General features: G+C 45.8%; 2 protein-coding genes across 5 annotated transcripts in view; one reads left to right on the plus strand and one right to left on the minus strand.

Annotated features, from left to right (window-relative positions):
* The first annotated feature begins 379 nt into the window (after nucleotides 1-379).
* SBDS (SBDS ribosome maturation factor) lies at nucleotides 380-6,457 on the plus strand. Its single transcript, XM_080984045.1, has 5 exons — nucleotides 380-593; nucleotides 1,604-1,733; nucleotides 2,293-2,493; nucleotides 3,670-3,834; nucleotides 4,710-6,457. The coding sequence occupies exons 1-5, from the start codon at nucleotides 466-468 to the stop codon at nucleotides 4,836-4,838; spliced, it is 753 nt and encodes a 250-aa protein (XP_080840171.1). The 5' UTR covers nucleotides 380-465; the 3' UTR covers nucleotides 4,839-6,457.
* The window catches only part of LOC308464586 (merlin-like), a 30,151-nt gene continuing 19,253 nt past the window's right edge, over nucleotides 5,545-16,442 (minus strand). For 3 of the 4 annotated variants that reach the window (XM_080984014.1, XM_080984013.1, XM_080984016.1), the window contains 7 exons: nucleotides 15,857-15,970; nucleotides 15,240-15,362; nucleotides 14,696-14,913; nucleotides 13,930-14,035; nucleotides 12,504-12,631; nucleotides 11,518-11,677; nucleotides 9,316-9,948 (listed from right to left, as the gene is read on the minus strand). In XM_080984014.1, coding sequence (XP_080840140.1) covers nucleotides 9,598-9,948; nucleotides 11,518-11,677; nucleotides 12,504-12,631; nucleotides 13,930-14,035; nucleotides 14,696-14,913; nucleotides 15,240-15,362; nucleotides 15,857-15,970 — 1,200 coding nt within the window. In that variant the 3' untranslated portion in view covers nucleotides 9,316-9,597. Of the gene's footprint in view, nucleotides 7,479-9,315; nucleotides 9,949-11,517; nucleotides 11,678-12,503; nucleotides 12,632-13,929; nucleotides 14,036-14,695; nucleotides 14,914-15,239; nucleotides 15,363-15,856; nucleotides 15,971-16,442 lie in introns of those variants that run through there. The other variant, XM_080984015.1, reaches the window with a different exon arrangement.

Raw genomic sequence — 16,442 nt, forward strand, 5'->3', positions numbered from 1 at the left:
ATTACTTTTAAAGGATTACCTTTTATATGTTTTAACATTCGGTATTTTATCTGTGTTGTTTTACTTTGTGTAAGCCACCTCGAGTCCCGGTTTGTAAAGTTAATAAATGTTTTGGGTTTTTTAAAAGGGGGGAATAGGAAGCAACATCAGCTGGGAAGTACCCTCTTTGGTTTCAATGGGCCAGGTAACTCTCAGGTAAACTCAACCAGGAAGGGTGCGCCGGAACAAGTCATCATGGGGTTTGATTTCCCACCCGGACGGAAATCGGAAAGCACCCACACCAGGCGCTCTCGTCTCTCGCGAGCTCCGACGCTACCTTCGCCACAATAAGGCGGAGGAGGAAAAGGCTTGTTCATTGGCCCTGGTTGGCGTCCGTGGGCGGAGCTAGGAGGGGAGAGCGGTTGGTGCGCAGGCGCGGAGCGGCCATCGCTTCTGACAGAAACTGCGGGCTCATCCGTCGCCATCATGTCGATCTTCACACCCACCAACCAGATCCGCCTGACTAATGTGGCCGTGGTGCGCGTCAAGAGGGCAGGGAAGCGCTTCGAGATCGCCTGCTACCGGAACAAGGTCATGGGCTGGCGGAGCGGCACGTAAGTTGACCGGAAGCGGGGGCGGGGCATGGGCCGGAAACGAAGAGATTGAGATTCACAGATAAACAGCCTCCCAGAGTTTTCTTGACCTAATGGTTAAAACAGAGGGTTTCTGAGCATGCACAGAGTGCAAGGCTAAATTCCTGTGCCTGCTTACCCACATAGCTTTTCGATGGTGTATGTATTGTTATATTGATCGTTTATTACCCACCCTTCACCCTAAGGTTCCAGGGCAGGTTAACAGCATTAAAGCTCAATATTAAAATCAGTTTAAAACAACATACAGCTTATTAATTAAAGTAGCAGCAGCCAGTACTGTCGAAGCAAGCGTAATATCCAAATGCCTAATCTTGGTATGGTTAAAACTGGAATTAATATCTGCTAGTGTAGTGTAGTGTAGTGGTTGGAGCATTGGACAAGTATCTGGGAGACCAAAGTTCAAATCCCCATTCAGCCATGAAGCTCACTGTGTGGGAGCCAGTCATGGTCTCTCAGCCTCACCCACCTCACAGGGTTATTGTGAGGATAAAAAGGAGAAGGGGAGAACTATGTACATGAGCTCCTTGGAAAGACAGGTGGGATATAAATGTAACAAATAAATAATAAGATGTAGTGATGATCACCAACTTGAATGGCTTTAAACGAGGGTTAGACAAACTCACGGAGGAGTAGATAGCCAGGGACTACTAGCCACAAAGGCTATGTTTTGCATCCACTGTTGGAGGCAGTATGCCTCTGAGAACCAGTTGCTGGGGATCACAAGTAGGGAGAGCACTGCTGTTGCACTCAGGTCCTGCTTTCCATTACAGCATCTGATGAGATCAGGGTGCTGATCTCATGCCTTTGGCCTCATCCAGCAGAGTTCCTCTTAGGTTCTTAGGCAGTTTTGCAGTCGTTGCCACCTTAAAGTGCTGGCAAATGACTGACCATAATGTTCTTAGTATTTGCATCCAGTCCTTGTGCGATTATTCCAGAATGTGCTTTACTCATTAAAAAAAAATATTTCTTAGGGAAAAGGACCTTGATGAAGTCCTGCAGACACACACCGTCTTTGTGAATGTCTCCAAGGGCCAAGTGGCAAAGAAGGAAGAGCTGGTCAAAGCCTTTGGCACGGAAGACCAGACAGAAATCTGCAAGATGGTAGGCTCTCAAGATGTCTGTTGGGAGGCAGACAGCCTCCCCTCTCTTTCTCTTGTTAAAATGCCTTTGGGTCATCCTCTAATGCCACAATGAGTACGCACAGTGGTCAGGCCAAGTTTGATAGTGATGATGTCAAGCAACTTGGTTTGAAGTCAAATTGTGTGGGAAGAGGCATCGTGTTTTGCAAGACCTGACAATCACATAATTGGCGGCATCAGCAACCCCCCCTTTCAGCCAGCCAGTCTCCATCTGTACCTGTACCTGTTCCACATATGACATCGTATGCGGCAGGTATAGGGCTGAAATGGCCTCATGGACTAAACGGGGAGAACTGGTGGGCCAAATTAGGCCCATAGGCTAGAAGTCCCCACCACCACTACCGTAATACAAACTTGCAATTTCCCCCCCACAAAATTCAAGCTAGTCATTCTTCCAGGGCTTGCTGCCTGGGGTAACCTGTCTAGCTGTACCTGAAAATTTCAGAAGACTGGACCAGATTTTTGCATCCTTTGAATCAGAAAATGGCAGCATCCAAACACAAAGCTTCTCTTGCTTTCAGATTCTGGCCAAGGGAGAGCTGCAAGTGTCGGATAAAGAGCGGCACACGCAGCTGGAGCAGATGTTTCGTGACATTGCAACCATTGTGGCAGAGAAATGTGTGAACCCAGAAACAAAGAGGCCGTACACAGTCATCCTCATTGAAAGAGCTATGAAGGATATTCACTACTCAGTCAAACCTGGAAAAAGCACCAAGCAGCAGGTAAGTGACTCCCACAGGAGACCATCTTATCTCTAGTGGTGTGCCATGCTAAGCTCCTGAATCAGTTTTATTTTTATTTAAGAGTATTTTATTTTAGCCTTTTGGGGGGCAAGCCCATAGGAAGTACCCATATTCCTGCTCCAACTTCTCCAGGTAGTTCTCCTGCCTGAAACCCTGGAGAGCCACTGCCAGTCAGTGTAGACCAAAGGTTGAATTTGTATAAAGCAGCTTCTTTTGTTAATTAGGAGCAGTGCAGTGATCTCTCTCTTGCTGCTTCTGAGCTGGGGAAGGAAGCCTACTGGAAGTGATTTACCTTCTACTCTTCCTGGGGGGCAAACAGTAGTCACAGTTAACGGAGCTTAACTAGAGACAGTGATTAAGTAGTTAAGTTTTGAACTAGGACTCAGGACATCCAGGTTCAGTTCCCTGCTAGGCCAGCCAATCTCTCTGTATCAGGTTTGTTGGGAAGAGTAAAGGGGCAGAGGAGAGCTGCAGGTGCCAGGTGTGAGCATAAGGATGAGATATTAGATGTGGACCAGGGAACCCAGTGCATTTTGTAATTTTATATATCGTAACTTTGCTGTTATTTTTATTGATTACAGTCTAGTAACGATTCATTGTAATTGCTTAGAATGAATTTCTGTTTAATTATTATTTGCTTCTATTTTGAGAGAGAATTTTGTTGTGTAAGGTTACATTCTAAATGGATTACTGAATGTTTCTTTACTTGATATAAGTTATTTATTTTAAAGTCATGTTTTTAATTATGGTTTATTGGCTTCAGATCAGATTGCTATAGGATGTGTGATCTTTGCTGTATATTTTGTACAGTGGTACCTCTAGTTGCGGACACCATCCGTTCCAGGGTGCCGTTCGCACCCTGAAAAGTTTGTAACTAGAGCGGCGCTTCTGTGCAAGCGCGGAGCGCGATAGAGTGCTTCTGCACATGTGCAAAATGCGCAGAACACTTCTGTGTGTGTGCGTGTGGCGAAACCCGGAAGTATACACTTCCGGGTTTGCTACGTTTGCAAGCCAAAAAGACGCAATATGAACCTAACGCAACACAAGGTATGACTGTATTCTGTGTGGCTTGTAAAGTGTGAAGGCCTTGCTTTTGAAATGTCAGAGTCCACTGTCCCTCAGCTGGACAAGTAAGCCTCTTGATTTCCCCCGCAGGCCTTGGAGGTAATCAAGCAGCTGAAGGAGACTATGCAGATTGAGCGGGCGCACATGCGTCTCCGCTTTGTCCTCCCCCGGAAAGAGGGGAAGAAGCTGAAAGAGAAGCTGAAGCCCCTGATCAAAGTAATCGAGAGTGAGGATTTTGACGAGCAGCTGGAAATTGTAAGTCCAAGAGACATTTTCTGGAGGGGGAGGGGAGGTAAGTGATTCCTCTAGGATCCCTGATCACATGCAAGGAGCCATAGAGATGGGGAGTCACCTTTACAGCCTAGCCAATTGCATGTTGGCTTGCGAGGGGGCCCAGTGGATTCAGTAGGGCCTTCTGCTGGGTAAATCAGTATAAGATTGTATCCATAGGCCATACCAATCAATGAATGGTTGTGAAGAATTTTAGCAAATAAATGTTAGAAGAGCCCTGCTGGATCAAGCCTGTGGTGCATCTAGTCCAGCATCCCATTCTCACAGTGGCCAGCCAGGTGCCTGTGAGATACCAGCAAGCAGGATTTGAGCCCAAGAGCATTTTCGCCTCCTGCGGTTTCCAGCAACTGGCGTTCAGAAGCATTGCTGCCTTCAACTGTGGTGGCAGAGCAGAGGCATGATTGGGTGCCGCGGTCACTATTGGTGTATTCCCTCACCTGGTGCCTGCCCTTCAGGTGTTGTTGGACTACAATTCCCATCATCCCCATCTAGTCCTTCATACTGTGTGAAATTCACAGCTGCTAAATGTGGGTGATGGATGGCTAGTGGCTTAGATGACTTTAATACCCTTTGAAACACATTTGAGGACGACACTGCAGGTGGCTGAATGGAAGCTCCTGCTCAGAGGCTGCTGCTTGGGCAGAACGGAACTGCCCGAATGGGCCTCTTGCCTTTTTTTGTGGGCTTTTGGAGGCATCTGGCTGGCTGCATCTGGGCTTTTGGAGGCATCTGGCTGACGCAGGGTGGAGGGCTAGGTGAAGCCACCTGGATCTGACCCAGCCGAGCATTTCTCCATAAGAGGCCACCTGTCCGGTCTGATGCAAATGCCAATGTTACAGGTGTGCCTTGTGGATCCAGGCTGCTTCCGGGAGATTGACGAGTTGATCCGGTGTGAGACTAAAGGCAAAGGGACCCTTGAAGTGCTCAGCCTGAAAGATGTGGAAGAAGGGGATGAGCGCCTGGAGTAGCCGCTGACCAATCCCACCCCAACCCCAGCAAGAACTGTATTAAAGGCTCCCTCGCGTCGCCTGTTTGTGGGTTGACCTTTGCTATTTTCCCAATTCTTGTTTGAGCTTTTCTTTGGGTGTTAATCCCACCCCAACCTTGGTAAGTGGTTGCATTTGAAGGCAACTTGGAGAATAAGAACCTTCTCATTTGACTCAAAAGGTGGGAAGCCCTCCCTAGTCGGGTTGGTTCTGCTGGGACTATTTCCTCGTTCTTTGAGTGCTTAGTTGCAGGGGGTCGAGGGTCCACAAAATGCCAAAACGTCTTTCCTTAAAGACTGAAGAACAGCAGCAGGCTGTGAGCTGCGACCGCCACTTGTCAGAGAAGAAACTGACCATAGCCACTAAAAATAAATAAATGGAAAAGCAAGCATTGGCAGGCCTGATCCTGCCACAGCCTTAGTATGCAGCCCCCCTTCCCAGTTGCCTTTTCGTTGCCTGCTGTGAAGGACAGTGACAAGAGAATGTTGAACGCGGTCTTCTGTGTGTGTGCCATGGAACCAGCTTGTGGGTTGCTGGGCCAGGAGGAAGATCTGTGTGCCCAGCCTTCTGCAGCTGGTTTTGAGTTCCAGCAGCACCACCGTATGCTTTTAGTGGCTGCGGAGTCATTGTTTATGTTGTGGGACCCGTCAAAGCACTGACCAGACACAGAAAAGCCAAGCTCTAGAAATAATTGTTCAGATAATTTATTTTGGAAAAAAGAAAATTATATTTACAATAACTTAAAATATAGAAATCAGTATTTATTTCATAGATCAGCCTCTTGATCTAGCAAAAGGCCTGGCCTGGGTTCCAGTGACTCTCTACCCTTCCCTTGAGTTCTTTCCATTCATTGTACCAACTGATGGTTTGGCAAATAGACCACACAGGTGAAGACAATTTAGGTGCCAAGTAGAAAATGCCAGGAGGCCCTTAATTTCCTGTAGATAAGTTTGGGGTTACAGTCAGATTCCCCCCCCCCCCAAAAAAAGCATTTCCTGCCTGAGTTCATGTCGTTCTCTAGCGCTCTGCAGAGAACGAAATGCAGACTATTTGCAGGCACCTCTTTGGGAGCTGCTGCACCTTTAACCTCAGATACTAGACACTAAGAAAGAGAACTTTATAAGGCAATACATTGTTTTTTCCTTCTAATGTTGCACTGATGAGATGCCATGAAAGTATGTTTTATGCGTGAAATAGGGAAGAGTCACCCTGATGTCATCCGTCCCCCATCCCTGTTATGGGTGCTGCTGAATAGGGAACACCTGTGGCCCTCCATATGATGATGCTGTGCTTGTTGGTCCCCGTGAGCCTCAGCCATCATTGCCAAGTAAGGTCAAAGATGCAGAGAGTTGTCCAGCAACCCCTGAAGGGCTGCAGTTTCTCCATCCCTGCCTGCTCTTAAGGAACACAGACACAGCTCCCCAGCTTTTGGAGGGGGGAGCAGATGCTGGCTAGAAAGAGAACTGATTCCTCCACGTTGCATTGTTTGTGAGTGCAGAGGGGAGCTTCTGATGAGAGACTTGTGTTATTTTGGCCTTTACAAAATATAAAATGCAGAATCTTCACATTGGATACTGACATTAAAATTAGCTTTCTGCTGACTCCGCTTCCTCCGTCTTTTGTTTCAAGCCTCTTTCTTTGTGACTGTTTACAAACCCTAACCCTTGACTGAATGGCTGATATGCAGATTCTAACTAAGCAGTTCCCTGTGCATGTTTACTCAAGGACAGGTCTTGGTGTGTTTCTATAATCCTAGATGCTTACTCCCAAGTAAGCCCCACTGAAAAGAATGGGAGTTACTTCTAAGTGGGCAGCATAGGATCAGCCTTCTCACAATCTGGTCCCCTCTGATAGGGGCTACAACTCCCATTCCAAGAAAGATTTCTAAAACATGCGTTAAAGCCCACATCAGCTTGGGAATGCATATGGCATAGTCGTTTTAAACCGCTTTTAGTTAAACCGTTTCAAATTTTGTCTCTTAATTCAAAGCCCTTTGTCATCTTTTAATTTTTTTAAAAAATGGCATTAATAATAGCTGCAGAATTCTCTACATTCATCACAATACTTGTGAACATAACCATCCACACAGATTCCTAAATGCACAGGACCTGATTCAGTTAAGTTCTGATTACAGCCCCATTGCTTTTCAGTGGAACACGGAGCTGGTCACAACAAACAGCTTTCAGTTCTTAGAAGGTAAGTCCCACTATGTTCAGTGGGACTTATTTCCAAGTAAGCTTAATTGCTGATTTAGTCGCAACTAACTTTAGCCAAATTGGGGCCATACCTTAATTATTATAGAACTGTGCGTAAGTCTACCTATTGAAATGCTGAGTCACCACTAAATACATGAAGTTTTATTAAAGCTTCAGGTTGATACCTGAGGTGTGGGGGGAAGCCCTACCCACCTCTGGTGCATCCAGTATCACCAGATCTGCTTGTGAAGGCAAGAAACACATCCTGGGAACCAAAGCAGGGCACAGATGTGGCAGGTTTCTACAACAGTCTTTCTAGGATCTGAGAGTAGCCTTTAGACTTCCTCAAAACAAATGGTGACCAAGCTGCAGACAGTCGCCTTAAGGCTCTTCAGATATAGATCACATCTGTTTTGTGTTGTTGTACCTGAGTAGAGACAGAAAATAAAGGTATTTCAGCTTGAAAAAGCAGGTGTAGGACAGGATTTGGAACTGAAAAGACATAGAAACTTTTGTGAAAGCCGCAGGTAATGTTATGTACACAGAGGTAGCCACTGGATGGCTTTAAGGAAGGAATGGATGAGGGATGGAGAATCTGGGGACCTCTGGATGTTGTCAGACTCAAACTCCCATCACTCTTCAGGTGGCATGGCCAGTGTTTAAGGATGAAGGGAGCTGAAGGCCAGCAACATCTACAGCAAGCGTGGAAAGCCTTTGGCCCTCCAGATGTTGCAGAACTACATCTACAAACTACAAGTGTGGAATTAAGTTTAAGATATTAACCGATGCAAAACAAAGAGGGGGCTTTGCCCTGCCAGACTTAAAGTTGTATTACGAAGCCGCAGCGTTTTGCTGGCTAAAAGACTGGCTACTTCTTGAAGACACTGATGTGTTGGATTTGGAAGGGTTTAACAATACCTTTGGATGGCATGCATATTTATGGTATGACAAGGTTAAAGCAAACAAGGCCTTTAAGAACCATATTGTCAGAAAATCATTGTTTAATGTCTGGTCAAAATATAAAGACTTGCTGGAAAATAAAACACCAAGGTGGCTTTCACCTTTGGAAGCCAAGGCCCGAAAAAGACCCAATATGGAGGCTAAATGGCCAAAATATTGGGAAATACTAGAAAAGGATGGAGACAAATGGAAATTGCAGAGTCTAGAGAAAATGAAAGACAAAGTGCGAGATTGGTTACATTACGCTCAGATCAAAGAAGTTTTTAAAAATGACAAGAAATTAGGGTTCCAGGTGGAGAAATCGAAACTAGAAACAGAGTTGTTAGAACCAAAGACTAAGGTACTTTCAAGGATGTATAACTTGCTGTTGAAATGGAATACACAAGACGAAACGGTTAAATCGGCTATGATAAGGTGGGCACAGGACATTGGGCATAATATCATGTTTGAGGACTGGGAGAGGTTGTGGAGTAATGGATTGAAATTTACTGCATGTAACGCCCTGAAAGAAAATGTAATGAAAATGATTTATAGATGGTATATGACCCCAGTCAAACTCGCTAAAATTTATCACCTGTCTGATAATAAGTGTTGGAAATGCAAAGAGTGCGAGGGAACGTTCTTCCACCTCTGGTGGACTTGCCCTAAAGTGAAGGCGTTCTGGGAAATGATTTATAATGAACTGAAAAAGGTATTTAAATATACCTTCACTAAGAAACCAGAGGCTTTCCTTTTGGGTATTGTCGGCCAAGGGGTGGCAAAGAAGGACCAGACATTTTTTATGTATGCAACAACAGCAGCAAGGATACTTCTCGCAAAACACTGGAAAACTCAAGATCTACCCACACTGGAAGAATGGCAGATACAACTGATAGACTACATGGAACTGGCTGAAATGACCGGCAGAATCCGTGACCTGGGAGAAGAGAGGATTGAGGAGGATTGGAAGAAATTCAAGAACTATTTACAAAAACATTGTAATTTGAGTGAATGCTAAATAAGATGCTAGACTAAAACAACTGAGCACCACTAAATTTAGAAGTTTTTTAAGAAATTAAGTAAGACTGTGAAAATTTAGCTCCTTTTGAGAATTATATGATTATGAAATATAGAAGGGATATAAGATTTTAAATAAGATGATAAATTGCTGACAAAATGTTCTAACGATGAAAATGGGAGTGGGAGATGTGAGGAAGTCCAAAGAAAATGTGAAAATATGTTAAGACCGATGTTACATTGTTTATTATGTCTATTTTTATTGTAAAACTTAATAAATTGCTATAAAAAAAAAAAAAAAAACAAACTACAAGTGTGGCCAATTGCAGGGGATGATGGGAGTTGTGGTTCAGCAACATCTGGAGTGCCAAAGGTTCCCCACATTTGATCTCATGAAACCAACAAGTTCTCCATCCCTGGATTAGCCAAATCCATAGAGGACGGGCCTATCAATGGCTGTTAACCACAAGAGCTACAGTAAGTGGAACCTTCATGTTCAGAGGCAATATACCTGAGTGCCCATGTGCTGGAACCACACACAAGGATGAGCCATGATCTTCAGGCCTGATAGCAGCACCTGCCCAAAAGCTTTAATTGGAAATAGTGTCACACTCCATGGGAATTTGCGCCCTGATTCTGCGCACCAGGTTTTGTGTGAATATCTCGGTCAAAATAGCACATAAGCAGCCCAAGAGAGCAGCTGGCAAAAAAGACACAATTTGAACCAGGAAGTGTAGAAGGTCGCTAAGCTCAGTTACCTTAATGTGCTTCCTTATTCCTGTGCCCACATTACTGGCAGCCAAGGCATCTGTCTCAAAAGAGGGTTTTTCCGCTGGCGTTCTGGGCAGAGAGCCGTTGGTCACGTTGAGTGGGCACGGCACGAAAGGCTGCTGCAGGCTGTCCAACAAGTCCACTTCAAAGGGGTTCATCCACAAAGGGGTCTTAGAAAAACAACACACACATTGGCCATTAACATCCTGCTAAAATCAGGATGCATCTATACTGCATCCATTTTAGTCTGTTTGATCCTCATGACTCCCTGCTCAAAAAAAGACTTCAAGGAACTGTAGTTCCGTGAAAGCACCAAGCACTCAATTTTCTACTAAAGAGATGCTCAGCTCCTTCACAAGCAGGCTCAAACCCTAGAAAGTTTCTGCCAGTCAATGTAGATGCTACAGAGCTGGATGGACCAAGTATCTCACTCTGTATGTCAGCTTCCTGTGTTCAAAGAGTAGGGAAGCAAAAATAGGAACCCAGGAAGCTGCCTTATACTGAGTATAAGACCTTTGGCCCATCTAGCTCTGCATTGTCTACACAGACAATGTGGCAACGGCTCTCCAGGGTTTCAGACAAGTGAATTCCCATCTATACCTAGAGACAATGGAGATTAAACCTGGGATCTTCTGCATGCAAAGCTGATGCTCTACCAGTGAGCTATGGACCTGTCCCTTTAAAATGACTTCTTCCCCTAATGTTCAAGGAGTCCATGGTTAGGTCTCAGCCAGGTCCTGCTAGGGATCAGGTTGGTGTCTTTCCTTGGAATGCCACCCTCAAAAGCACATCGGTGCCACTAAGTGCCACAGAAAAGAGGCTGCAATATTAGTTCTCAGTATAAATGCAGCTGACATTGCTAGATACTTAAAAGGCTCAGGTCAAGGCTTGTGGACTGGTGAGCATGGCTTGGAGAGGGGGGCTAACCTTCGTGGGCTGGACCCCTTCACGTGTCAAGATTGGCCACAGACCAGAGGTTTCCCAGCCCTGTGGTAACAAGTTACTGTGCTATATTTTGCATACAATTTAATTATATTTTTAAATTTGTTTTTAATGCTATGTTTTAATGCTGTAGCCTGCCCTAGGACCTTAGGGTGAAGGGCAGGTAATAAATAATAATAATAAAAAATAATCTTGCATTTCATTCCTTTCTGGTTTTATTGCTTTCTCTCACACACAATCCTATCTCTTAGAACCATGTGCATAACAGAGAACAACACTTTATAACAGGGGTATCCAACAGGTTGATTGCAATCTAGTGATCAATCGCGGGGTGATTGCGATCCAGTGATTGTGATCCCCCGATGGCCCCCCATTCCAAAAATATATTAAAAAGCTCAACAACTTTGGGTCATCCTCCCCTTAAAAAAAGCTCAGCAACTTTGACAGGTAGATCACTGCCAGTTATTTTATAGTGGGAGTAGATCGTGGTCTCTTGAAAGTTGGACACCCCTGCTTTATAAGATGCACAAAGTGGACTCTAGTCCAGAAAACACATTTTGTTAAGGTGCCACAAGATTCTTCTTGATTTTGCTGCAACAGGCTACCCCTCTGGAAATTAAGGATGCCTGAGCTGTTCCTGTTTTGCCTGGCATCCTGCTCGCTGCAGGCGGCTCACCACCATCACCACTGGCAACTGCCAAGCACCAGGCCCAAGAGACCTCTTGCCTGTTCCAGCACAAGCCTTTCCATATACATTAGAGAAATCTGGGAAATAAAACGCTTGGCTGCAGTCCAACCTTGCACATCTTCCCCGAGGAACGGCCCAGCGACCCAAGGACTTCGCTCCAGTGCGAGAGGAAGCCTGCATGTCTCTCTTCGACTTTCAGGGCGTGGATTTCGGACTTGAGTTCTTTCAGCCGATCCTCAAACTTCCTGCTCTTATCCAGGTAATCTAATCTGGGTGGTGGTGGAGGGCAATAGACAAACACAAAAAGTTTAGGACTGCCTGCATCTGTCTGTTTGGTTGACAATATTTGGTAAGTAAAAGGGGAGGACAAAAGTGTGGAGAAAGTGCACTCCCACTCTTAAAATCATAAAGTTGGAAGGGACCCCAAGGGTAATCTAGTCCAACCCCTGCAATTAATACTAATTGTGTAATAATACAGTTGTATCTCGGCTCCCAAATGCCTTGGGAGTCTAACTTTCCAGCTCCCAAACAATCGAAAACCAGACTTGAGTGTTTTGGAAGGAGCTTACTGCAGCCAATCGGAAGCTGCGCTTTGGAAGTCAAACATTTCGGAAGTCGAATGGACTTCCGGAATGGATTGTGTTTGAATTCCAAGGTACGACTGTAACAAAATACATGGCAGTCAGTGAAGCTGAATGTCGGAAGCCTCAGGGCAGACAAAAGGTGGAACTCCTTGACAAAGAGCATTGTGAAACTAGGGGATTCTCTGCCACAAGATGTAGTGACAGCCACCAACTCTGACAGCTTCAGACAGGTGGGTAGACAAGTTCATGGAGGAGATATTGCTGTCCATGGCAACTAGACACAATGGCTGTGTTCTCCTGCCCCTGTTGGAGGCAGTATGCCTCCGAGGATCAGTTACTGGGAATCACAAGTGGGGAGAGCGCTGCTGTTGCATTCAGGTGCTGCTCACAGGCTTCCCTTTGGAACCCCTGTGGCCTGGTGGAGCTGATGCAGAGTGTTTCTGCTTCTGGTGGCAGCGTCTTGATTGGGAGCCCAGAAAAGCTCCCCTGCTGCTCTCTTTCCAGTTCCTACCTCTCTCGCTCTATCTCCAAGGAAAGCCTCTTCAAGTCAATGTCCCTTAAATCCAGTTTTATGGATACTTTGTCAGGGCAGGCATCCCTGGCATCAGCGGAGGAGGGCTGGGTGCCCTTGGCAGCATTCTGGTGTCAAAACAGAGAGGAAGGGTTTGAAACATCATCTGAAACCCAGAAGGCTTTTAGGCAGAACCGTTTTTAAGGGGACAGTAGTGGTTATGGCATTTGACTAGGACCTGGGAGACCAGGGCTCAGATCCCCACTCAGCCATGAAGTTCACTGGGTGACCTTAGTCCAGTCACAGTCTCTCAGCCTAACCTACCTCACAGGGTTGTGGTGGGGATTAAATGAGGAGGGGGTAGAACCATGGACCCCGCCTTGAGCCCCTTTGCAAAAAAGTTGAGATATAAATGCAATAAATAAAAATACACAATGGGCACAGAACGTCTTCTAGGAAAGACAAGTCTTGGGTGATGGAAATTCTGATTCAGACTCATAATGCCCCATCTGTGGCCCTTGTGCCTGGAGCCTGGTGCCAGGTCCAGGGACAGGCTCCAGTTCTGGCCTGCAAAGGGGCTTTAAGACCCGCTGGATGGACAGAGACTGGCTTAGGAACATACAAGCCACCTCAGCCACTTTGATCTGCAGAACTGGCCTTTTGCCTGCTGTCCAAACAAGTTAACTTCTTGCTCAGAACTCTGACCACATACATTGGCTATAAACACTGATAAAAGGGAGCAGCCAGTTCATAAAAATTGCTTAGAGGGCTACCTGCTATTTTGCTAATATGGCTACAGAATTACTTTTTAAAAATGAGAACACTTGAGATTTTGACATGAATGCTAGCTGCAGCTAGCATTTCAATAGCCCAGCAAGGAAAGATGTTGGAAAAAAATCTGCATTTTTCTATGTAGTATAAGAACTTGTGGCTGTTGTGGAAAGAACTGCCCATAAACTGCATGTTTCCATTGGGAGGATGGAGGATCCAGAATGCTTTTATTTCATCCGGTGGGATTGTATTTCCTCTGCTTCAGACTTAGATGCTTATTATTATTATTATTATTATTATTATTATTATTATTTAGTGGCTTCCAGCAAAATACAAAAACACAATAAAACATCAAACATTAAAAACTTCCCTATACAGGGCTGGCTTCAAATGTCTTCACCAGCTCAGGAAATAGGGATGTCTCAATTTAGATGGTGCACAGCCATTTCTTTCTCTTATTATTTATTGATTGTTTGCTTTGTATATGGTATGATATAATACCCTGCTCCCACACTTTTGCTTTGTTAATAATAGTAATAAAGGAAATGTTAAAAGAAAAGAATGCAAAATCTTGGGAACCTGCCCAGGGGGGCAATAAAAGCCATTGCAGGCACCTTAGCAAACCCCACACTTCCCTACCAGGAGAAAGACTTACAGAAGGAGGATTGAGCTTGCCAACATCCTGGAGTTTCTGCCTGGCTTTTTCCTCTGCATTTCTGGCTTCCTGCAGGTCCTGTTTCAGATGTTCAGCTTCCTTAGCCCTGCCGAACAAGAACCATCACCATGAGTGCTCAAGCAACCCCATAATGCCGAACTGATGCACTGGAAATTGCCATGGTCCTTACCTAATTTTCAATGCTTTTATTGATAAATACTCATAATTCTGTCAGCTGCCTAAGTGGTGCATAATTTGTATGAAATAATATCAAAATACATATTTTATCACTAAGTTATTTAAGTAAATATTTTATCTCAATGTATGCCTTTCTAGATATAATTTATTGAAAAACATGTGTTTTTAATGCATTTTGATACATTTCTTGGAGCCAGGAAGAGAGTTGCAAAATTCGGAGAAGTGCAAAATCCAAAGGATAATGACATTCCAGTCCATGTATTAGTCTGGGAGGTGAGAATTAGCACTATTCATTTTAAAAAAGCAGGCTGGGTCAGCTGGATTAATCCTGAGAAAGACATCGAGCTGAAAGAGGAAGTGGGAAAGAGTGCCACTCTTCCAACTTCCTCCTTCCTCTCTATGTACTTTTCAAGGGGACATCACAAACAAACCTGATCAAACCTGAAAGAAGGACTCAAGAAAATGCCCTCCAAAGACAGAAAAACGTGTTGGAGGCCATCCTAAGCAGCGTCCGGCCAGCCCCAGAAGCCCCAAAGCCCACTGAGCATCCCGCCCCAGGCCTCATCACCTTCGGTCCGATTCTTTTACCAGCTTCATGGCAATCAGTTCTGCCTCCCGCATTTTGTGCTCCATCAGAAGCTTCTCTTCCTTGGTTTTCAAGGCAGCCATCTCCAGGCGGTGACGCTCCTGTTCAGCCTCAGCGGCATTCTGGGCCAGGAGCTTGGCCTCCTCCTCAGCAATCTGGGCCTTCTCGGCTAAAAGCTCTGCCGCTGCCTCCGAACGGCGCTGAAGAGGGATTTTGTATTGAAAAGATAAAATGAACTCAATAATGACGAGAGACCTGGGCATTTGGGAGTCGCACTGGAACTGGAGCTGCTGGAGCCCACTAAACGCCCATAGCTGCTCCTCTGCCTGTTGGGCAATCGGCATGCGATTGGGGGAATCAGTGGTGGCAGACAGTGGACAACGATCACCTGCTCACCCCCCCAAAAGGTCAATAGCTCATGGTGATCACCCAAAAAAAGCTCAACAACTTACGTTGAGCCACCAATTGTCCAGATTTTTACTTCTTGAAATATGGCAACGCTAGGCAATGCCATGGCAATGCTCACCAAAGCCTCATTGGCTTGCCGGGCCTTGTCTTCCACCTCAAAAAGGCGCCGCTCCAACTCCTCCTTCGCCCGCTCAGCCTCCTCCCGCAGCTGCTTCTCCCTGGCCAGGCGCTGGTGCTCCATCTGGGGAAATAGGCAAGGCTGACCATGGGCAAAGCTGCTTCGCAGGAACATTGTGCAGCCCCCTGAGCCAACAGCTACGATGCCCATTTTAATCTTGCCTCTCCCCTACCAAACACTACATTGTTTATTCATTTATATACCGTCTGTATGCCAGAATGGATTGCATGCTATGAACTGTAATATATCATGAAAGCCTCCTTGCAAATAAGTCCACAAAAGGTGGTTGCCATATTTGACTTCTTTCAGTTTTTCTGTTCGAGTATTCTTCCAACCAAGATGCCTCGTGTGGTTCCCACCTGCTCATTTTACCCTCCCAACCACCCTGTGAGGTAGGCAAAACAGAGAGAGAGAGAGAGAGAGAGAGAGAGAGAGAGAGAAAGGGGTGGGTGGAGGGTGTGACCTTCTCATGTCAACCAATGAGCTTTCCGGCCCAGAAGGCAGCGGGTAGAAGCTTTGCGACAACGTTTGAAGCAGATGCTCCCCCAAAAGCTCACCTTCTTCCTTGCTTTCTCCTCCCGAGCTTGCGCTTTCATTTGCTGGATCTCGATGGGGTCCACTCGCCTCCTCCTCATAAACAAGTCGTGGTTTCCGATGAACAGCTGCATGATCTGCGGGAAAGGAAGGCAAGTATAACCTTCGCTGGATCCGACCTCAGCCAGCATCCTGATTTTCACAATGACCAGCTGGAGATACATCTGGGAAGCTTACAAGCAGGGTGCAAATGCAACTGACTCCCCACCCCCCCATGTTGTGATCCCTGAACCACAGCCCACATGAGGAAAATACAGGCTGCCCCATTCATTGAGCGAACCTTAGCACCTCCTATTCTGATCTGAAGAGGTTGCCTTCCTGCCTTCCTCAGTCAGAGGATGAGTCTCCACTAACATCACCATCCCTCCCACATCATGAAAGCCAGGGCTTCCTTGCAGACAAGGGCCCTTCAAGACAGCAGAGCCAGCTCCTCCAAGGAAGTGCTGTTCCGGTTACAGGACAGGCTTTCCCAGCTCGCTCCAGGCTCCAGGTGGCCTCAACACTCTGCTGAGACAATGTCTCCCAAGCGCTCGGCTCGCAAGGCCCACT

This window comes from Podarcis pityusensis, assembly GCF_964106645.2.
Source record: "Podarcis pityusensis genome assembly, chromosome: 15".
Taxonomy (NCBI): Eukaryota; Metazoa; Chordata; class Lepidosauria; order Squamata; family Lacertidae; genus Podarcis; species Podarcis pityusensis.

Bases quoted from the DNA above. Each gene is read 5' to 3' on its own strand.
- SBDS (XM_080984045.1), top strand. From the start codon at position 466: ATGTCGATCTTCACACCCACCAACCAGATCCGCCTGACTAATGTGGCC. The intron at 1,734-2,292 runs GTAGGCTCTCAA...TCTTGCTTTCAG, and splicing joins AGACAGAAATCTGCAAGATG to ATTCTGGCCAAGGGAGAGCT. The intron at 2,494-3,669 runs GTAAGTGACTCC...TTTCCCCCGCAG, and splicing joins GAAAAAGCACCAAGCAGCAG to GCCTTGGAGGTAATCAAGCA.